This window comes from Phallusia mammillata, chromosome 4 (assembly GCF_965637545.1).
Source record: "Phallusia mammillata chromosome 4, kaPhaMamm4.hap1.1, whole genome shotgun sequence".
Classification (NCBI taxonomy): Eukaryota; Metazoa; Chordata; class Ascidiacea; order Phlebobranchia; family Ascidiidae; genus Phallusia; species Phallusia mammillata.
The window spans coordinates 25,489,684-25,513,551 of NC_137255.1; the positions used below are offsets into that span (position 1 = coordinate 25,489,684).

At 37.2% G+C, this 23,868-nt stretch overlaps 1 protein-coding gene across 1 annotated transcript; it reads right to left on the bottom strand.

Annotated features, from left to right (window-relative positions):
* Positions 1-960: 960 nt before the first annotated feature.
* LOC145223029 (kelch-like protein 24a) lies at positions 961-23,217 on the bottom strand. The gene is made up of 16 exons (XM_080089321.1): positions 23,054-23,217; positions 22,316-22,420; positions 20,058-20,314; positions 18,899-19,034; positions 17,836-17,945; positions 16,781-16,898; positions 15,263-15,392; positions 13,726-13,898; positions 12,883-12,993; positions 10,911-11,022; positions 8,582-8,723; positions 7,791-7,969; positions 6,416-6,541; positions 4,394-4,514; positions 2,750-2,919; positions 961-1,769 (listed from the first exon to the last, which is right to left on the bottom strand). Exons 1-16 carry the CDS (start codon positions 23,186-23,188, stop codon positions 1,600-1,602), a joined length of 2,295 nt encoding a protein of 764 aa, XP_079945447.1. The 5' UTR covers positions 23,189-23,217; the 3' UTR covers positions 961-1,599.
* Between the last annotated feature and the right edge of the window lie 651 nt (positions 23,218-23,868).

Genomic DNA, 23,868 nt, shown 5'->3' on the forward strand with positions numbered 1-23,868 from the left:
ACGAACGCACTAACAGCGGCTGCAAGCGAAAATGTAGGTTAATGCCAAAAGAAAAGCGGCGTACAGATTTAAAGCCGACATACAGCGAACCGAACTGCCAGAACGCATACTTCGTCGAGCCCATTTCCCAATAGCTCGAACCGACCCACTGCGTCGCACCACCGCGTACTGTTTGCAGAATAAAAGCTCACAGTGCGAGCGGGCTTTACAGAGAAGGCTGCCATACAAAGAACGGCTCGAACGAGGCGAGAGCAAAAAAAGAGAGAGGCACAGTGAGAACGGCCTGCTGCTGAGGACCGGACAAAAAAGGCTAGTCGCGTTGCGTCGTGAGTCGGCCAGTGAATCTTCGGGCTTCGTCACTGCGTGTTTGTTTTTGCGCTTTGTCGGCCAAACATCGTCAGCTGGCACGGTTCGGATTTGCCAAGCTAGTCCGACCCGCACGCCCGTCATCAATTCGTGATTTGGCGGAATGCTTAAGTCAGCGCCTGATCTTACTTGTGTTAAATGGTAAGAGGAAAAGAATGCGCCATGCAGCAGAGAATATCAACAGAGGCTAGGTCAATATTTTTAGAGCCTGTTGAAAATCATTCAGCCGTCCCACTGCCATAACAATAAAACGCTTCATAGCTTTTAACCCAAAAGTCTAGTTTAAATTTCTTTTCCTACAAAATACGAAGCAAAACCGGTCGACCTCTAAAAAGAAATTTCATCACTTATGTACAACACAACATACAGGCACAGAAATGGCGACTGTTTATTACTTTTCGTGCTATATTATTTAACAGTGCAACCACCAATTTCGATAGCAGCGCCGTTATTTTGTGGCTAATGTCACGCTAAATAATTCAAACGAGATCATTTTCCACCCAGAACTGTGACTGAAATTTGAGCCTGGAAAAATTAAATATAGGTCACGCATCTCTTGCGACACCTCGAGGATTCTTGACACTCGAAGCTGAATCAGTCTCTGCGTACAGCATTTATTTTGTCACAACACCAGAAAGAAGTTATTGCAAGGCAAACAACAAGAAAAAATGCAAAATTAAGGCAAAATGAAACTTTCTCTATCAATTTGTAGGCAGCAACTGAAAACGGTCATGGGATGTACGATAATACAGTACAACAAATTGATAAATTTTCAGAAAAAATGTCAATCGGAAGAATTTTATGTTGGCTAGCACACAACGAAAACTGAACAAAAACAGGCTTATAAGTAACAATGATATCCAGAATGAGAAAAAACAAACACTTCGGTCAAATTGAAAAACGAATGCACTTTGTAACTTTTTTACTCCAACGATAATTCTTTCGGTAACAGTGCGTTTATTTGCGCAAACAAAGTTAGTGAACTTTTTGAAAAGCCAAAATCTTGTTCTTGATTTTTCTCCCTACCCTTGTTTTAAATTAATCAGCAGACAAGTAACATAATTCAAGGAAGGATTAGACAGACCCTAAACATAGTGGTTTTATGTAGTCAATTCGTAAAACATTGGAAATTAACACAGATTTTGTAAGAACCTTGCTTTCCAATACAACCGTACTGCATATCACAACAAAAAAATAAAAGAACAAGAAAAAGCAAAAAAATGCGATAACAAGTTAACCAAACTTATCAATGGGCACACAGCCATGCATACATCTTGATCTTTTCATTTTTATTTCTTCTTCAACGTTTCCAGTTTCGAAGTCGATGACAAGCATGTGGTTAAGAGTGGTGCTGCCTTTTTGTCCGCCACTGATCACCAATTTGCCGTTGAAAGCTGCCAGCCCTGTTGTACATTTTTTTCTTAATTTGACAAGTTTTATTAACAACATAACTGCTTCTGTACAGTATAGATCGTATTGCAGTCATTTTGTGCTCCATATAATCACTACCTACATCTACATACGGGATGGGCCAAAACTGCAATTGTTTTGTTTGGTCGAGTACCGAGCATCTCACGTAAATGCTCGGTACATTGTGGCGTCATAAACATTCCCAATTACACGCTAGTTTTGCAGCATTTTAAGGTCCCTTACGTCAGGGGTCCGCAAATACTTTTTGACGCGACCTTAAAAAAATTGCTCTAAATTCTCGCGACCCAAGCATTTTGTTAGCATGTAAGTTTGTACTAAACAACTAAATATCAATATTAGTATTATGCTATTGCCAGTTCATATTTTCACATAAAACAGTAGGTAAACGAACGTATTTATTCTAACAAAAGAGAACTGCATGTTTGCACAGGTGCGCTTAACTTATTGCATTTTGACATAGACAGTATGTAACAGTTACGCGTAACTACGCGTAGTCATACGTATGTAACAATGTAAAAATTAATTAAAAGGTTGAAAAAAGCCGAAGTTCTTTATTAGCTGTAGATGCGATGCTCATATTGATGGAAAAAAAAATTGCGACCCAGACTGCAAGGTCTCGCGACCCAAATTTGGAAAATGTGATAAAAATGATACTAAATTTAACGTCAAGCCCGAATGAAGCCCGTTCCATTTAACATGTGCTGTAAGGTTAGCTACACCAACCCATACGGCCAAAAGACCACACCCGACTAACCCTGTCAATAACTATCAAAATTTGTTGAAAAGGGCCCGAAAGTTGGTAAAAAATGCGGCAAAAATGATACTAAGTGTAAAGTAAGCACCGCATAAATCCCGTTTTTATTGAAACTCAAGACGGAGTTTGACCTAAACTAAACCGTAGTAGCCCGGCCTGACTTACAACTCTACAACTAATTATAGGATTTGAACTCACCGGCAAACTCGAGATTGACTTCATGCAGTTCGCGCCACTGCTCCAATGTACAGGTGCTGGGATCGTATCGAAATATCGAACTTGCGTTGTTTGAAATCATGTAGAAGTGGTCACGGTAGAGTGCACACGACAGTCTCGCCAGAGGGCGTCCGAGTGGCAACTGACTCCAACTGAAAAAAGGTAATTTTGATTTCTATGTTTCGAGATTAATATACTGTTTTCAGGCAAAATTTTCCGTTTTGTCCAACTGCCAATTCGATAGCCTTGCGATTATGACGTCATATATACATAGGGTGACGTCACTCTTTTACACGTTGTCGTGTATTACATACTAAGCGAGGTTAGCCTGTAGTACGTCATGTTTAAAAGTTTTTTTTTTCTATTACTGTACCAGTATATAGTATGATTTGAACACAACAGAATCAGCAGTCAAAAATGCTATTGTTAAAAAAAGTTATGATATATAGACAGAGGGTCAAATAAAGAGTGTCCGACATTAAAAAATGAACTCAACTTGAATATTAAACGTATGTCAAGGTAGCGGATACTTCCTACGTAGGCACACCGCTTAAAATAGATTCATAGCAGTTACATCATGGCCTTATCACAATATGCAATGTAAACGCTACTATTTCCCATTATCAAAAGAACGCTGTTCCCCTATCATATACTGCACAATGCAAATAGCTACTTCCACCTGACGTGTATTATGGTCGGCAAGCTATCGGTTATGTCAAAGTCAGCTGAACACGTTATTGGGCATGTTAAAGTATAACACATAAGAGATGACTTTGGCCCATGCCATATAAGCTGTTTTAGATACGTTAAGGCATAATAAACTAGTACTGCTCTTCCAGCAGTTTTTATCATAAAAAAATTCGACGTTTCGACGTCCCATACAAGATGCCGTCATCAGGATAATGTCATATCTTGCAAAACAATTTTTACATAAAAAGGCATATTATAGTACTTTACAATATTTGGGATTAGACATTGCTTCTAAAGCACAACAACACACATTAACATTATATGCTTTCAACAAACATTACTAAGGACCCCATTCCAGGGAATCAATACTGTCAAGTGGCTCGTATTTTCAGCCGAGAAGGCTACATTGGTTCAGCAAACCCAAATAGATCGAAACATGTGCCCACAAACCTGCGGGTTCAAAAACCGAAACCGGCTGTTTCCCTCCAGGTTGTACATCGGGTGCAATCCTACAGCAGAACTAACTACACAAGTACCATTGTAACTGGATCATGCACTTTAGTGTTGGGGGCCTGTGGGTGAACCTCTGGGCCAGACGGGGTTAAACTTTAGGAGGATCAAGTTTGGATAACTAACTAATATGTGTGTAAATTTGAATAAGTTTGAAGCAATCTTTCTTGACCAACGGTTGGAACAAGCCAGCCACAATTGATTCGATACTCCATGAATTTTTAGCGTGATTGCTGTTTTACGAAACCGTTCAACAAAGACAAATTTAGAAAAGTAACAATGCAACTAAAATTAGACTTTACTTGAGGCACCAAAAGTGTAGTAAAAGAAATAGCATGATGGCCCATTTGTTGCTGGCAACTAGATTGATCGACATAACACCAAATAGGTGCGAAAATGTACAAGAGATTTGAATTCATAACCAACCTGTCCTTAAGAGGGTCGTAACATTGAATACAGTCGAGGATAATTTTGCTCGATGTGCTTGCCTCTTCCGTCATACTGACGCCACCAATGACGTAAAGCTTCTCTTTGTAAGAAAGAACTCCTGGATTTCAAAAAATAACTCTATTTAATTTTTACTCAAGATTTGTATCTAATGATATAGTGGGCCATTGTCGAAAAGGTTAATACTCAGCCGTGTTTCTCAAAGAATATTTTTTTACTTCAAACTTTAGTTGAGTCTGCTTATGGTCATGCTGAGAAAGAGTCCAAAAATAAAAGAGAAATAAACTAAAACTTAACAATTATGTAAAATATGTATGGGCTAACAGTGTCTTATTAGGGTTTTTTTCTTTAAGAAAGTGTACCGACATTACAAGATATATTTGTAAAAACGTTTGACCAAGGTGTTTTTAGCGAAACTTTTTTGTTGTGCGGGCAAAATCTAAAGGCTAAAAACAGCAACCTAACTGAAAATCATGTTTTTTTTGTCATCTGCACCAGGCATTGAAGTCGCTAGTTTCTGTTATTTGATGCAACAAAATGAACTTACACCAGTTCACGAAATCCCCAAAGGCTACAACGCAAGGTTTTCGGACTAAAAAAAGCTTTTTTCGTGCAAGCGGTGCAAAAATTGCTGAAACCGTTTTGACAGTTTGTGGAAACTACACGACAGTTCAAAAATCCCCGCAAATCCGATAACCAAAAGCCCTAGAGGCATATTCATCGCCATATATACCTATTCTATGCAGCGTGCACGTCACGAAAACGGCATTTCCTAAAAACTAACGCTTTATTCTCTATTATCCAACACATTGCATAGACGAATTTTAATAAGAGCTCCTATCCTTTGCATCTATTCTTAAACAAAAAACGGCGTAATTTTTCGCACACCTCCCACACAGCTATAGAGAATGGATCATGCAAATGGACAGCGGGTTCGGTTACCATTCTTTGGACCACTCACCACACGACGACTGGTTATTGCCTGTTTCCAGCGTTTCTGGCGAAAACTGACACCCACGACTGGACGTTGCAATAACTGCGGTATACCGTATACGGTGGCGGTAATTTCCACGCAAAGCTTCGGTGTCCATTGTCTTCGCGGTACCATGGGGCATAATTTCTACGCAAAATACCCACGCCTTTGCCGCACAGTTTTCTATTGAGAAGCAAAACGGCCCAGTTTGGCAATATTGAGAAGATATAAAAACTTATTGCTGTCAGGCATAATGTATAAACGAGTATTTGCTCCTTCGGTAGTTTTTGTTCTAAATAATCGACGTTTCGATGTCCCATATAAGACGCCTTCTCGAGGATAAAGACATATATCGCCAGACACAGGTATTATTCTAACTGTCGTAGCTACTTTTCTATTTTGGTAACAAATAAGAATGCTGTTTACAATGGAAAAAATCTACATTATTGTTGATACATTGCCCAACGAACAAGGCTGATTTAACTGAACTGAAATCTTCAGTTGTTGCAACGATTATCTGCAGCTATGAATGATATGCACGCCTTTAACTAATTAATAGTTGAGTTATAAGACAAGGACACACATGTGGTGACAACGTTGTTTTTGGTAGTCTTTTGAATTGGTATGAGCTGTTTGATTCAATGTAGGGTGTTTCATCAACAAAATGCCAATTACCTACCGCTTACATAGTGGCCACGTTTTGTCTGGTGAACTTTTTCTTTGTTTCTCAACTTTGTGATGTGCACGATTTTACCAATTCTGTACTATTTGTTTGGTCAGCTTATTGTAACCCAAATTTAAAGTCAACGTTAAAAAGTGTACTTGCTACATGGCTTTTAATTACACGTCCAATACAGAATATATAAATAGCCATATTTCCAAACATCTCGTAGGCACTAAAATATATATGGACATGGAAATTCGATTTACCACGTCAATATGCACGTTAACGATCTCGTATAACCCATAACAAACAAAGGTCGGATACACGGTACAGCAGCAGGGCATACGCCGGTTGCATAACTTACCGGGAGAATAGCACCTCTTCGGGAGCGGTTTGACTTTCTCCCACCGGTTGAAGTCGGGCTTGTATCTCTCCACATTGTCGAGTACCCCGGGCTTCTTCCGGTTCTTCGGCGAAGCCATGAGGCCGCCTGCGCCGCGAAAAGAGCAATTAATCGCCGGGGTCGTGTGACACCGCATCGCGCGTGGATAAAGGTAGGAAGGATGCAGTGTAACCAGATAATACGGCGACATTTACATGCATACGCTCAGCATCGCACGCCGCGGTCGTTTGTGATGTCACAGTCGGTAAGGATGCGCGCCAACGGACGTTGCAATTCTGGTTAGCGCTTTAACGAATAGAGCAAGAATTGCCGCGTCACTGCAAGGCATAATTAGCAGCCTGACCGCGTTTTACGTGAGAATGCGTTTAAGTGGCGAATGTCCTAAGTAGGAATATAGGAAACAGCGTATATTCCTTATCTTTTAACCACACCGGGAACAGGTAGTTGGGGGGAATAGCTTTTGTGACGTTAAAAGGTCTGTGCATGTGCGCATTGTAAACGGTATTTTAAGAAACGTTTTAATCCAAAATCTTATTTTGCCATTGAATGACGAATTTCAAATTTCCAGCTTTTAATTTGTTTAATATGCATTGTGACGTAACAAACACGCGGTTCGTTTCCAATCACACATTTCCTCGGCGAAAACAGACGTTTTTCGTTTTCAACTCAAAGACCGCGTATTCTTTTTTCACTTGAATTGCACGTTACAACATATGGGCATTTGTTCTATTAAAAATAACATCAAAATTGCTTTATTTTCACTGTAATTGGTGTGGTGTACATTGAACTGGCAGTTGTCATATACTGGGTACTGTAACGACCATTAAACGGTTATTTGAGGCCAAGTGCTGAAGCCTTTCGTACAGACTATTTTCAGAAAACCATTCCCAAATTAATGAATTCTTACATAACCGGTTCATTAAGCGCTTAGTGGAACACGTTTCGACGTTGTATACATTATCCTTTTCTGCTTTACCATTTTTCTGCTTTACGAGTTGTTTAAATTTAAATCCGTTCTTGCCAGAGTTATAAGCGGCCAAATCGTGTAGCGAGGCCGGAAACATACCCTTTAACGTTAAAACACAACATCTCAAGGGGAACTACCTAATGATCTCCATTGAGAATTTGCTCCCTATGAGCTATGACGTAATTATTGCCCAAACAAAACTCAAATGATTTAGGCAGTGACATAGGAGGTTGCAGAAACGACATTTTTGCAACAATGTTTGACGAAGCATTTTAAAAATCTTGAAATTTAAGCAGAAAAATATTTTTTAAGAAAAAAACGTTTTCAAACGCAGTGAACCATAAAAAGCTATTACGTGACGTCACGCACCTGCTACGTAGACAGCCCCGTCCACTGATGCGGAACCGTGTCGTTCTCGGGGGTGATTCATACTGGCCAGAGGACTCCACTGGTCGATGTTGGAAAAGTAGACAGACACTGAATCCACTGTCATGCCGGAGTTGCTATGACCACCAGTGATGTACACGTCGTTCTTGTGCGAACACACACTACGAGAAGCGAAAGTTATGAGTAAATTTCGCCTAAGCAAATACATTTTTGGCAGTTTATTAAAAACCAATAAACCGTTCTTTGTGAAACAAAAAAGAATTGATCAATGCAGGAGATTTAAACACACTCTTTAGGACATTTTACAAATACAGTCATACCATCTAATACAAAGTATCACATAATTACTGCTATGCAACTTCTAGCTCTTGGCGGCTTCGCCAAAATCCCTAGCAGGAAGTAACAGCGGTCCCAGTTTTGAAACCGCTGGTTTAGTTTACAAAAAAAAACAAAAATATCAAGGACCTTGCATATCGCACATGAATGAATAGACGTTGATGGCAAGAATAGCGATTGGTAAAAGGTTTTCTTAAATCGTAAGTTTATTTTACATACAGAGTTTTCAGTTTTACACGTCCAAAAACATAAGGTATTAAACTGTAAACATATTTACTCGTGCAATTTGGATAATAAAAACACCGCGAATCCGATCATTTGGATGATAAAAAATGTTTAGAAATGTACATAAATATTTTTTGACCCGAATTTTCATTTCGTACACTTAAAAAAATAACGCTGAAATCTTCATATGCCTAGCAACCAACAGTAGTTACCTGTAGCTGTGCATCGATGCGTGACAAGTGGAAATATCACCGAGTGAAATCCAATCGCGTTTTAATGGATGGTAACATTCTGTGTATAGGAGACGGCGGTTGTTGCAGATTCCTCCTACCACGACAAGTACTTCGCTGATGCCTGTTGGAAAATCACAGTAAATGTTAGGGATGTGTCAAAACTGCAAATGTTCTGTTTGGTCGAACACCGAGCATCTCGCGATGATGCTCGCTGCCAGCCCATTTTCAATTCTACGCTAGGTCCCAGAAGTACGCGTTTTTTTACCTACCAACGGATTTAAATAAACAGTCATTTTTGTTCATGGATATCTTTTCGAACACCAGTAACGTATGTTAGTTGAGTTTTGAGTATTCTGGTTTAGCTGGACATATGTTGAGGCAACTTTTGCTGAAAAATTTGGTAATTACCTGCTTGCAAACAAGACTTATTTTTCGGACTGTCGTCTGGTTGTGGTTAAAACGTTAAAAAACAATAAAATTAACATAAAAAGCGTTTTGGAACACGAGCTACGGATTTGTTCATTAGTGAAAGCATGTCGCTTTAAACGTCTATTTGGGCCGTTGGTTTATCGTTAAACAAAAAGTGTTATGCGTTAAAAATCTTGATACAATGATGCTAATTTTGTCGCAAGTAATTTACAAAATGGTTTTGATGCATGGAAAACCACATTGAACTTACGCATCACATACAAAACATGCGAAAGCAAAAACAAGATCCAGTGTCGTTTTTTGTCTTGAACTAAGTTTTTCGACAACGACTCAATTTAAATCGTTTATTATGTTATAACAAAACATATATGTTTTCATTGATTTATAGGTAAGCATATGACGCACTAAATTGTAAATGAAAGATTCTGACGAAAACGACGCTGGCGTAACCGACGATTATTCCGTTTACTGTATATTGTCCTAAGACCTACTGTGTCACTTTCAATTAGTAAATATAATGACAACATGCTACAAATTTCGAAAAATGTACAAGGCTTTAATGGACTTTTCGAACCCATGTCTTTTTCGTAGACTACATTAAATTTTTTGGTTGAGGATATTTTAGAGTGTGATTCAGGGCCAATTCCACAGTATAGGTTATATCCACACTTCCTTTAAAATACAATTGCATCCAACCGTCACCTATACATTACAAGTAGAAATTTGGACTTTATATCGAACAGTAGGCAAGGCTTGGCATCACATAGGCACTCAGTATAGCAAGGGCATAGGGGAGGTCATATGTGATAGGATGTCGACTCGTCACCGACCTTTGCTGCCAGGGTGCGTGCTTACCGTAGCAACGACGATCAATATTGCGCTACTTCCGTACGGAATTGAAAATCCCCTTTACGTGTGCTGGAAGTCGTACGTTACCGAAAAGTTAAGTGAGGTTGTATGATGAAGCGCTGATGGAAACTGACTAACTATAGAAACTAAAACGTGACATCAAATGACACGAATTGATTCCAGTTTGGAGGAAATGAGGAAGTATAGGCGTTAAGAAGACGCAAATTTATTGTTCAAACGTTTCGGCAGATGCTCATGCCATCAGCAGTGATACAAAGGGGCACATCTGTTATTTTTATCATTAACCTTTCGAACAGATCTGCATGTAGTGTTACCAAGTTCGAGGGTTTTGAAAGAAAAACTAATCAATACATTGACCGAACTGGTCGGTTTGAACTTACAACAAACCGCACTCGATTGCTGTAAAAGTTTTTGGAAGTCAACCACTTTATTTAAAATCCCACAAAAATGCTGCTAGTTGCAATAAAAATCAAATGACTTAGAATGTATGTCGCATTTTTACCAGGCGTTTGTCGTTACCCACAAAAACTTTACATAATACGACCAGCAACTGCTAAAATGTAATATTTGAGAGAAATTTTTACTAGACCCTCCGAACTGTTACGGCATGTCACAAAAACAACGCCAGCAACTGTTAGGTAAAAAACGCTAAAAGTTCATATTTTTTTATCAAACGCTTGAATTTACCCCCTAAAGAGTTAGAGCTATGTACAAAAATTCCGCAATCATTTTTTAAGGTAAAATACCTCACAGGTCAAATTTTATTAGATGCTTGGATTTACCCCGTTAAGGCATGCTGTTAAAAATACCGCCAATGACTGATAAAGGTAAAAAAAATATTGCAAGTTCGAATTTTAACAGACGCTTGGCACACCCTTCAAAACCGTTAGGTATGGGGTAACTCTAACTGCAACAAATACCGCCAGCATTTGTGAAAAGGCGAAATGGGTTCGTTGCCACAGTCAACCCTAACAAAAATAGGAAACTACTGCATTAAGGGAAAACCCACCAGAAGCGGCTCGCGGTCGGGTGTGGGGAAGACGACTCTGTTTCCATTCACTACTTCCCCCAGCGTGATATTTACAAGCTTCGGCAATGATTTCCTGGACTTCGTCGCTTCCCTGCGCAAAAACAACCGGTTGGGTGAAGATAACAGGAAAAAATATGTCCGTTTTCGCTTCATGGGATTAGGAGAAACTGATAATGATATTCATACAAAACATGTGGATTATAATTTATAGGCAAGACAGAACCGTAAGCTGGACCAGAGTTGTAAACGGGCCTGAAACTGGAGCCCGAACACGAATCGTTTTTAAGGAGGCCGTCTACACTTTTTTGCTTGGCGCGTCTTTTACAGTTAAGCGTTTGTATTGCACTAACATTTTTATTAGGGATGTGCCGAGCCGAGCCAGAACCCGAGTACTCAGTACCGAGCATCGCTGTTTGTAATGCTCGGTGCTCGGCCGAGCAGTTGCACAAACTGACCCGAGCGCTAAATTTGCATATTCATGACCTGCTAACATATGTAACTGGTGTTCGAAAGGGTGTCTATGAACAAAAACGAATGATTTTTCAAATGCACTAGGTGGTGGAAAAACGCCTAAAACGTAGAAAGAGGATTTTTTGTGACGTCATAATTCACCGAGCGTGCTCGGCCGAGCACCGAGCATTAAAGTGAGATGCTCGGTGCTCGACTAAACAGAACTTTTGCAGTTTGGGCACATCCCTAATTTTTATAGAATTTTAATTACTGTATCCCTTTTGGGTTTAATATTGTTACAAGCGTTAAAAAACGGTAAAGAATAAACAATTACAGTGGTTTGGTTTGCATAGTAGACTGGGTAAATATCGTTCAAACCTGACCATTCAACTGGTTCGCATTTTATTGCAATAAACTCAATAAATTGCATGGTTTGATTAGTAGATTGTGTACTTTAGAGAAGCCCTTTTTAAATGCACAAAAGTTTTACAATTCCTATGTCGTCCCCTGTACAAATAACAAAGTTGCCAGCGATGTAGAATAAAACGTAGACCCATAGTGCCCTTTATAAAACATTTTCGCGGTGTAAAAAGGACTATAGAGATGTAGATGAGGGGAACTTTGGGTCGTTTTACACGTTTCCGAACGTTTGAAATTTAACACGTGTTCAATGGTGTCTCCAGGCCTCATACTGTCACGGCAATAACCGGTTCCTATTCGTATTTACATGAAGTATCTTCATTTTACTACAGTATCTGGCGGTGGTTTAATATTTCGGCTGGCATAAAAGGTCATTCAATACATTTTATCCTTTACTCGCAACGTTTTTTTTTGTCACCAATATGTTTTGCAAGAAACGTGTTCTTACGATACTTTATATTAAAGTTTTTCGAAGAACAGTATAGATTCATAATACGTAATTCAAAAAGTAGTTTAACCACGTTTCTTTCAAAACATAGTGGTGACAAAAAAACGTTGCGAGTAATGAATAAAGTGTACTGAAAACGTTTATGCAATATGTTTTTCAAGAATTTTAGGGTTTTACTATTTTTTTAATTGCGTAGTTTGAAGCTTCATACTAAAGATTAAAAACTAACTTTTTCAAAATAAATGTTCTATTTTGTAAAACAAAGTGTTTAAATAACTTTTATTAATGTAACTTTATATCAACGATTGTATTTTTTCAAGTGCTTTGGCGTTAGTCATTTACTCAGTTTAACATTTTTAATAAATCTTTGACAAAAGCAAAACGTGAAGGGAGCTTTTTGTCATAGCGATTATACTATGTTACAGATGTTTTAACAATCACTGTGGTCATTATTAGTACGGCTTTGTTTTCGAAGTCTGTACATACTGTTCCACTACCACCACTGTGCATAGCTTACACATTTTTTTTGATTTTTTGGGATCTGAGTTTAGACATAACAAGGCCAGTTTTGGGGGAGAGATAAGTTACAATAATGACACACACGCATTGGCCAAGTCTAAGGTCATTTTTTACCTGGAACATCGGATACTTTGCGACGACATCGAAGAGAAATCGAGGACTGACGAAAAAAAGTCGAACAGATCCGAGAACAGCTGCTGCATGAGACTTTCGTGATTCTTCAAACTTAAAAAACAACAAGGGATTAAAATAGTACAACGCGGATATTTAAAAATACGGACTTGGCAACGTACCAGCAGCCAATATCTATTTTTGACCTCCTGTAGAGGATAGGCATGGCAATTTTAGAGCGTGTTCGGGGGTCTGTGTGGTATATTTAAATGCATATTTTGGCACAACTTCAGGTGAATAACTACCATGCGTGTAAATTTAAATGCATTTTTAAAACATTCTTTGTTAGCCACAATGTGGCAATAGACAACAACATGTTACAATGCATAGTACACATACATGTCAACAATTACCGTTTTAATGGTTTCGTGTCTCTTAGCTACTATATAAAAATCTTGAATAATTTTATTTAGTACATGTGATGTAATAGTCGTTTTCAAATTTTATACTTTTTAAAGGGGGAAGGGGTTAAACTACTGGATCACTTGGGGTCAAAAGAGCTGCAGTGCGCACAACTTTAGGTCCCGATATTTTATGCGTTATACTACCCTTTTTTGACCCAATCAGAGAAAAAAAAACGAGCGATAGTGCAGAGAAGGTACAATAAGAAACCAATAAAAAAGACATACAAAAAAGATATGGGTCCCATTATGTGTCGGGAACCCATTATAAGTAAAGAGTTTCCAACGTTTTCTAAGTTTCTATTAGTGGTTTTTACAGCTAAATCTAAAAAAACATGTAACGAATCGCATATTATCCAGAATAGTAATCCTGTACGACACTCACCTCCAGCCAGCGGACAGCGGCGTTAAAGACGTGTTCCTCACGTGGTACAACCAGTGAATTGTCGGCAAGGTACTTTGAAAGGGTCGACAGTGGCAGACGAAGGAACTCGTCTTGTTGCGACACTTTGGCGAAGTTGCGAACGGCGAAATGCCTCGCTTTGCGGTGAAGGCGATCTGCATGAAAACGGACATTGCTCTTTAACGCCCACCAACGGCTAGATTTTTTTTTTATTTTGACCACAAGATGACGTTGAGTATCGGTGAGTGTACGTTGCTAAAGTTACCCAACGGGGCAAAGCAAGAAGTTTTAAATTTCCCATACTCTGTAATTAGGAATTGGCTAATAAAACTTTAAAAAAAACTTTTATTTGACATGCTTTCGTATATTTGACATGTTTGTAACACCATACTTCGAAGAAATGTTATTTTAACGTTTGTTAATCAAAATACTCTTATTTTTTGACTAAAGTTGAGTTTATATCGCTTGGTGAAAAAAACATAGTGACACAATTGCACTAAAACAAACAAGCAAGAAATAGCTGCGCAACGTTATGGATCGCAAAAAGTGAGGGACACAATATAAAGTTAATGGCTAGACTCGCTGCAGCTACACCATATTATAAGGTGTAATGTGACTGGGGCTCATAAGAAAGTGAGGTACGTTCAGTGTTTTTTTAAGGTGTTTTGGGGGACCGTTTCGGTTTAAGGTGTTTTGGGGGACCGTTTCAAATTTCTCCAGCGGTTTCCCAAAATTTGGACTTATGGCTATTTTTTTGCAAATATGGCTATTTTTTGTATTTAAATGAACACTTGCGGTCTCTTAAAACTACTTAGCGGTCACCCAAACCAAACCTTAAAAAAACCCTGGGTACATGCATTGTAGATTTGAGGTTTATTTAGGCCTTTATGTACACAGGCAACATTTTGCCCATTAATAAGGCACTTAAAGTTTAATAGCTTTTATGTAGCACATTTGTTTGACTTTTTTAGCCAAATGGACATTATATTTCCAACAAAAAATGTTTTGAATGTCGCCCGATTGTGTACTTTGTTGCAAGTTTGGCAGAATTTGCACTGGACATGGATTGGAAAAGCAGTTTAATCCAGAACAAAAATTGCCTTACATCTTGTGTATAGCGAATACATGAGCTATCGCCAGACTGCAATAATAAGTTATCACTATAAACATGCCCTTGTCAGTCTGTACAATTATTCAGGTATTTCTAGTACTTGTTTGGTACTGGATGCTTTTAGAGCATGATAAGCTTTCAATTTTTTCAAAATATTGAAAAAAAATAAGTACTTCAAATTTCTAAAAAATCAAATATATACCTAATCTTGAAATTGTTTGAAATATAACTCATGACAATTTAGACAAGAGAGTCTTTTGCCCAGCCGCTTTACGCTGTTATAAAAAAATGTAGACCATGGAACCAACTAACTCGTGTTGAAGTAATTGTATTGACAAAATTTGATAGATTAGTCAAGACTTAAACCCAGAACCTGTGACATAATACATGTGACAAATATGTGCTTACCAAGTGAATGTAAAGAAGCAAACTGCATGAGTCCCAGGCAGTTACTCTCAGCAACTTGTCTTATGAGGAAATTCTCACAATGGTCTTTAAGAGTGTCCATCTGGAAATAATCAGCTGCCTCCACAACATCCTACATTTACAAAAGTTTTTCATTTAATTTTAAATCAAGTTGGTGTTGAAATGCAAGCAATCTAATAATTTTAAAAAGGGCCATATGAACATGCATTCAATGACATATATAATTCTTAAGTTCATTACAATGATGCATAACAAAGTTTACTGCAATTAAACTAATGTTTGCTAGCTTACACCCAACATCCAAAAAAGGTCTTTATACCCCCAAAAGCTATTTTTTTGCCTTAGTCAACTGTCAAGTAGAGTAAAGTCAAGTCTTAGGATGATTACAACTAAACTTTTTCCTACACACAATATGAAACTGAATATTACTAGTTAAATATTTGTGAAATTATATATTTAGCTAGTGACCAAATAATCCAAAACGTCTAAAACAAATCTAAATACATAAGTTGCCAGCAACTGAAGATCTTGGCAAACAATGAAAACTAATGTAGGGATCAGTAGCACCTTGACAGCATGCCAAATCTGAGTGCAAAGCCATTACCAAATTGACACAAAAAATTCACTCTTCTCTCCATGGCGGGAAAAAGTGGGGAAATGGGGATGCTCCATCCCGGGAAATCGGTCACATTTGCGGGAATTTTTTAGCTCATTGTGTAAAAGCGAACACAAAAGTCGAAAATAAGTTTTGCGGTCGAATAGCGCAACAGCGCCAGTTTTTGTTACTGGTTACATCCGGCGATGCAACAAAACGTGATTTAACTAAAACGCTGCGACACATAGGTCAACACACAAGGTGCTGAGTGTTTTTGTTCGCATTGCGTGTGTGTGCACACGAGCACAACAATACGCATTTGTTTCACAACAAGTATAGCAATGGCGCGAAACAAAAACAAGCAGCAACATGAATGAAAAACAGAGGTAAATCCAGATGCACAGTAGTGATAGTACACATCGTTGTTACGAATTTTAATCTTTACTAATCGGCTGGAGTTATTTTCAGAACTTGACAGACTAATTATTGAGTTTAAAAATATACTGCATCTCAGTGGTTTGTTTTTTGAACACTTACGAATAGCGTAGTAGAAAGCATGAAAGCGCATAAAAAAGTTTGGAATACTCTTTGTGTGCGAAAATTACAACGTTGCTGCGTTAGTTTAGTGCTCCTGTTGCGTATAACAACTTGGGGGATTTACCGGAAAAAGGCGGGAAATTTTGGTGGCTTCCCGGGAAATTTGCATTTTTTCTAGCCCTGCTTTTCTCATTTAAAGAGTGCTGACTCCTGAACTAATACATGTGAATAAAAGTAAACATTTTAAGATATTTTGTTCAGATCTTCATTCACTCAATAAGTATAGTGTCATTGCTACGCATATTTCATCAAAAGGGTAGTTGCTAGCTACTTGATTGCAAAAATACAATTTCTTTCGATTTACTAACCTGTGCATTACTGGTTGTAACTTTGATAGGTTCAGCATATGCATGGCGCACAAGCATCTCCAAAATCTCCGGTTTATGGCCTTGGATGGTTACTTTCCCTTCCCTTTCTTCTTTCATTCTGAAAAATTTTGGAAAATAAATAAATTTTTGTTTTAAAACCATTTTGTTAAAGACAAAAATTGCACCTCAGGGTCTGGATAGCATGTTCAATAGCTTTGGCTTATTCATTTATACCAAGCCTACTTAAGTTAACCCCAATTAGTGATGGGACGATAGCAGGTTTTGAAGCGAGTACCGATACCGAGTATGAGTACCACTTGTGTATACCTTCGATACCGAGTACCAAGTACTTAGGTACAGTGTTGTACTTAGTTGTATATCACTGGCTAATTTATCTGCAATGGCCAGGGTACAAGTGTGCACACACACATGCAGAAAAATGTAATCTCCATATGATAGCGAAAAAATATACGTAACCCTGCAGAACTTTTTCCCGATTTTGTGCTGTCCGAAGCAAATATTGGCATAAAGCTGCCTGTATTCTGATGGTGTAAATCGGCCTTCGGTACTCGCACGTTGGTATCGAAAACTGAGACAAAATATTTCGATACCGAGTATCGATACCACTGAAATCGTTTGATACCATCGATACCAAGTACTGGGTACCCGTCCCATCACTAACCCCAATAAAACTGAATTTATTTAGCAAGGAGTTCGGAGACATTGTATTACTGTATACTTAATTAAAATATTTATAACAGAAACAAGTGTTGATCTACATTCACATTGTGCATTAAATGCATGTTAGCTTGCAGTTTTTTAAGTTGGCATGTGATGTTTCACTTATTTTTAATTTATATCAAGTGTTGTTAGGTCTGATTTCCGAAAAGCCAAAAATGTTTGGTTCAGCTAGTCCAAGTACAGCAACCGAGTTATCAAAAACAAAATTATTGAACGAGCTTCAATCTGTTTTGTGATTTTTAATGGCTACATTTTATAATTATCAGTCCTACTAAAAAGCCCTGGTGTGCCGCTAGTCTTCAATAGTTACTTACTTTGAACTTAGTAGACCATGAAAGTAGGGACTGCAAGCAGCCAACACTACTTTGTGGCAGGGAATTTCATGGTCGTCCACCACAAGAGTTACATCAGTGAATTCATTGCTCTGTATAGGAAAACAAAGCAAAAAACAAATTGTGATCATCATTCATATCAGTGCTCTATGGACTCTTGTTTATTGACTCTTGCAACACATTTTGACAAAAGTGGTAGAGTAAATTTTTTTTTCATAAACAGAGAATGGGAAATTACAAAACTGAAGCAAGCTAGCTAGTTAGGAAAACTTTTTTAGCAAAACTACATTCCAGCAAAACTACATATACTTTGTCATGCTGTCCCAAACTTGACCAAAAGTGCAGCCACTTTTGAATGGCATAATGGGACATTTGATCAAGTTAGATAACTTATAAGTAACCAAAAACAGATTTTTTTTGCATTTTCTTGGCAGCAAAAAAACTGTTTTAGCACCACCTTGGGTTAACCCAAGAATATATATAGCTTAAAATGTGTTTTATATTTGCATTTTAGCACTATAAATCTTTTTTTATTATTGTATTAGTGTGTGGCAACACTGAGTTCAGGGATAAAAAAAGCTGGAGAAAGGCATGATAAAAACATAAAAGATAGTTATAACTTAAGACATGGATGAATAGCTGGCATCAGCCATGCAGACCAGCGATCATGGCACACTCATATAGTAATCATAATAAGACAGGTCTATTGAAGGGTGGGATACTGAATCAGCTGGTTATGAATGCTTGGTAACACCTTTTAATAGGCCTGGCGAACTATGATAAAAGATAACTGTTCCAAAATGCAATGTCTTTTAATGGTTATGGTCAGTGTTTTTTTAAGGTGTTTTCAAATTTCTCCAGCGGTTTCCCAAAATTTGGACTTGCAACTACAGTACTATTTTTTGGTATTTAAATGAAACACTTGTGGTCTCTTAAAACTACTTAGCGGTCACCCAAACCAAACCTTAAAAAACCTGGTTATGGTAATGCAAAGACAGACCTAAAAAGATTGAGTTGCATTAGAACTGCTCTATTACAGACTTACACATCGCAAGTTTTGCAACTTGTCGACCAAGACCGTCCGCTGATTTAAGCTCTGCAGGTGGTGAGACGACTGTTTTCTACATGGAACAAAAGAGTGATCCACTGATGAATCACTAGAACTGCTTCCTGTCCTTGTCCTGTCACAAAATTTAGTTTGTTACATGGTTAGGTGAAGCACAAACAGGCAATAGCAAAATATGCAGTACATGAGTTTTTTTTTACACCACAAGTACATGAAAAAGGTCTGTAAGGGAATTTCACAAATCTAAGGCCACAATGACGTACAAAAAATGTTTCACTCTCAAACTGTTTTGTTATTTCTTTATGTTTTTTACAAACAGGTATGCCAGTTTGAAACACTGTTTACGGATTTGTTCATAAGTTTCATGGTGAAAATAACAGCCCAAATAGACGTAAAGAGTGACATGCTTTATTGTTTAAACATTTCGGCAAATGTTCATTCCATCATCAGTGATATGAGGGCCACATCAGTTACACCCGTTTATATCCACTTAAATTATGTAACAAATTAACAAAAAAGTGAATCTCTTTTTAAGTCCATTTGGGCCGTTTTTTTATCATTAAAGTTACACCGGTGTTTCTTAAACTGTTTTACTCTATTATTAGTAATGCAGGGGGAAAACTTAGAGATCATATCAATAACCTTTAGGTTCTTGGGACACACCTATCTTTCTTGATTACCATATTAGAACCACTGGTTTATACTGTGACATATGCAGCTTGAGACATGAAATAAGTTTCATAACACCCATGATGCACCAAATTACCATGATCGCATGTATTAGTCACCCAACATACATGAATAATAGTGCAAGTGTAGACATACAATCTTAAGCCATGAGTAATACCATTTGATTTTGTACATGCAATTTAAAGTGCATACTAATTCAGTCTTTCGCCTTTATGACCTACAATTTAAAAAGTGACAATGATATTTAAAACATACTTAAATTGTACAAATCAAAGTACACCAGGTCTATTGAAGACATGTATCGAATCAGCTGGTCTTCCAAGCACACCCATATGGCAATGCACAGGCTAGAAAAATCTAGCCTGCGGTGGGATTCGACCCCCCGACAGGAGTCTTTCTGGGACTCGGAAATGTTCATCATAAATTGTACAAAAACATTTTTACATACCGCTTGTGACTTTTAGAGGATCGGTTCAGTCTTTTAAGTACAGGATGAGCTGCTACAAGGTGTGATGGTTCTCCCATCCCTGCAAGGGGAATTGGTAGTCTATCTTCCAAGTCAGATATACTGCTTACACCATCTGAGAGGTCATGATCATCACCCATCATAGAATCACTCGATAAACCATCAGGGCTTGATATCACTTGCATCATGTCATAGTTATTGCCATCATGGTCACTTGAGGGGGAATCGAAAAACCTTGCCTATGATTATAGAACCTTTTTAACAATACATTCGCACTCATTTGAAAGCTGATGGTGTTTTGTGTATGCAAATTGTTAATACATGATTGTTTTCAGATTACAATAAAATAATAGCACTATAACCAAGTAATTCAAGTTAGCACATCACCATAAAAGATAAAAAAAACATGTTTTTGTAAAATGTCAAAAGGTTCACAAATCAGTTGACAAAAACATGCATCAATTTGTTTCTTCGTAATCAGGATATTAATCAGCCAATCTTGTACTGATCACAAGTTAAGAGCTAGAGATGTCACGAAAAATGTAATGATAGTTGTTTTCCCCTGTTAAACACATTTTGTACCAATTTACTGTACATACAATGGACTTTCTTTGTGAGAATCGTTGATGTGCCTTGTTCACACCACAAAAAGCAGAACCAGTTTTTTGTTATGTAACAAAGAGTGATTGCTATGATCAGAACTTTAAGCTAATTATGCTTGTCAAAATAAAGAACTAGAATAGTGGTTTTCCTATATATTGCCAGTTTATATATACTACATCATATTTAACGATGTATCACATATACCATTTACTATATTTATAATGGATATAATGTGGCACCTACATTTCATTGGGTCCCTATCTTTTTCCTGACACTTTATAACATAATTGTTTCTGCAAGCATAATCTAATGGGTCCCCACACATATGCATATTTGGTAACAGTAAAAATAGGCCACAATCATTGTTAGATATTTACCAATTTACTATACACATTATTTGATCTACACATATGATTGTTTTTGCAAGCAAAAACGAATGGGTCCCCGCACGCGTGTTTGTGCGGATTTATGGTAAACAAACATCCTGGTTATTTTTAGATTCTAAACGAAAAACTTAACCAACTTTAGCCTTAAACCCAACTTTAAAAGTTTTGTCCGTATTCTTTTTGCATCATTATCGTCATATAATTACAAAAAACAGTAAATAAGAACAGGACAATACTTTAAATTTAATCTCATGCTTTGACCTTGATATTGTCGTTCAAGGTCAGTTTTTAAACACAATTTTCCAAAACTGAAAATGTGCTTGATAACTTAATAAAACGACATAGCATAGCTGCGCAAAAGCAGCTGATTTCTAATCACCAACACGAATGTCTCGTAAAACGTCCCTCCGGACGTCAAGCTGAGCACTCCCACTGCATTCACCCGCCTTAATTGTAAACAAGTGAATTCTGAGCACTCCTGCTGCATTCGCCTGCCTAAATCGTAAACAAGTGAATTACTACCTTGAGAGTTGAGACTTCTATCTGACTGACAGTGTACACACATTACGGGCTGCAAAAGTAACTATTTGGCCGATTAAGGCAATTTTTTTAAATATTAAATGAATAACCTACTGCAAACAATTGTTTAACATTTCAGCACATTAGGGCTTGTATTTCTGGCCTAAAACTTATTATTTGGGGGTTTAAGGGGTAAAAATGGGTGAATCCAATAAAAAGTTAAAAAAATTCTTTAGAATAGCTTACATTGCACTAACCAACAAAGCATGAAACCCTCAGATTATGTATATATATACTTGGGTCAGTACAGCCGTTTTTAATTTTTTTCGTTTTGGGGGCCGGTGGGTGAACCGCTGGGTCGTTTGGGGTCAAACTTCAGGAGGATCAAATTCGGACCAATAACTAACATCTGTGCAAATTTGAAGAAATTTAAAGCACTCTTTCTTGACCAATCGCATTTAACAATCCAGCGTTAGACACAAACAAATATTTTGGGGTTTAAGGGGTAAAAATGGGTAAATCTTTTTTTAAAGTATAAAATTGTTTACATAAATATCATGTTGTTTGTAGACAATCCGTAAATCCTTGTAATAATTTGTTAATGTGATCAGGAATTATAGCTCTTGGGAATGGCCACTTAAAATCTAAACCTTGATTCAAAAAAGGTGGGGCACAACCTGCTTTACACAAAAATTACTGATACATACAATATGCCATATTTTTTAATTGTACCTCATTTTCTTGTCTTCCACGATTTCTTAGCCTATGAATTCCTCTAATGCAAATGCGACGTCCTTGATTTCTTACAATCGCTATTCCTGGGTATCTTGAGTGACCCTGGTAGCAATAAATGAAATGTGTGAATCAAGTAAAAAAACAAAACAGCTTTTAAATAGATGGTTGCCAACAAATCATCTGTTTCTATGCATAATGATCGTAAAATAGTAGCTTATTACTAGTTATGAGTAGAAACATCTATTTAATAAAGCATGTTGCAACTACAGACACATCAGGTTAAGTATCTTAAGGTCGTTATTGTCCCTGCTATGCAAATAATCTGATGTGACTGTAGCATATTCCTTCATGTAAGAATTGCATAACAATGAGAATAAAAACAAAACTGCTTTCTAGTAAAACAACTTGAGTTTGTGTTTTTTAATTCATATGTATTTCGAAAAAGTACTGAATCTGTTATTTTTCTAGATTACGGATATAAACAAATATGGAAACTTCGCGAAAATGTACATTTCACTTAAAGTCAATTAAAACAGTAAGGTAAATTGTATGAATATATTAGACTGCATATTCCAAATGTAATTGTTAGATCAGATTGTGTTTATATGAAGCTTGATAAAGGTACATAATGCCTTGCTAACACATATATATATTGCATATTTAGAGAACTTTGTATTAGTAATATTTTCGTCTACATACATTTGCATGGCGTAATGGTTAAAAATTTATACATACAGCTTCCACCAATTCCATGGGTACATCATGGTTACGGACTCCGTTTTCTGCTGAAAACCTTTGTCGATTTTCTTGTCCTGGTACTTGTCGACTGGGGCCAGGAGAATCAGATGCGCCATTATTACGATGAGCCATTATTTAACACCTAAAACAATAATGTAGTTTGTGTAACAATCGTTTTCATAATCAAAACTTATTTTAGTTGCAAGTGCAACTTGAATCAAGTGTAGTGTTAAAAAATAGCCTTATTTGTAATATTGTAACAGAAAGAATACCACTAACGTTCCTGTTTAAATAATTCTTCATATTTCTTAAACAAATTAGGATTTGTTCCTCGAAAAACTAAAACAAAAGATGTCAAAAACTCAAATAACCTCAAATCTCAAATAAAAACGACTGTATTTTTAAAAAACAGAAAATCTGAAATTGATCCACTATTACTATTCCACTCCAAAGAAATAGAAAATTTAGATCATTGAAACAACCGTATCATTCCATGTTACTTTAAACGTAGTGTCACATCTGATAATAACTTAAGTCAACTCTTTGCAAATAATTAGTATGTTCTGGCTCTGCTACTTCCAATAAATCGTATCAAAGAATAGTAGGAAATCTATTATTAGTTATTACATTATTATATAAGCTATTGCCTGTATAGGACGTCGAAACGTCGGAATAAAATTAGATTTGCTAGAAGAGTTCTACAAATTTGATTACATTATTAATTTATTATTATGCTGCTTTCAATTTCATTTCATTCGAGCAAAGAATAAACGGATGAGAGAAGTGAAAGTGGATTAGCGAAAGGCTATGGT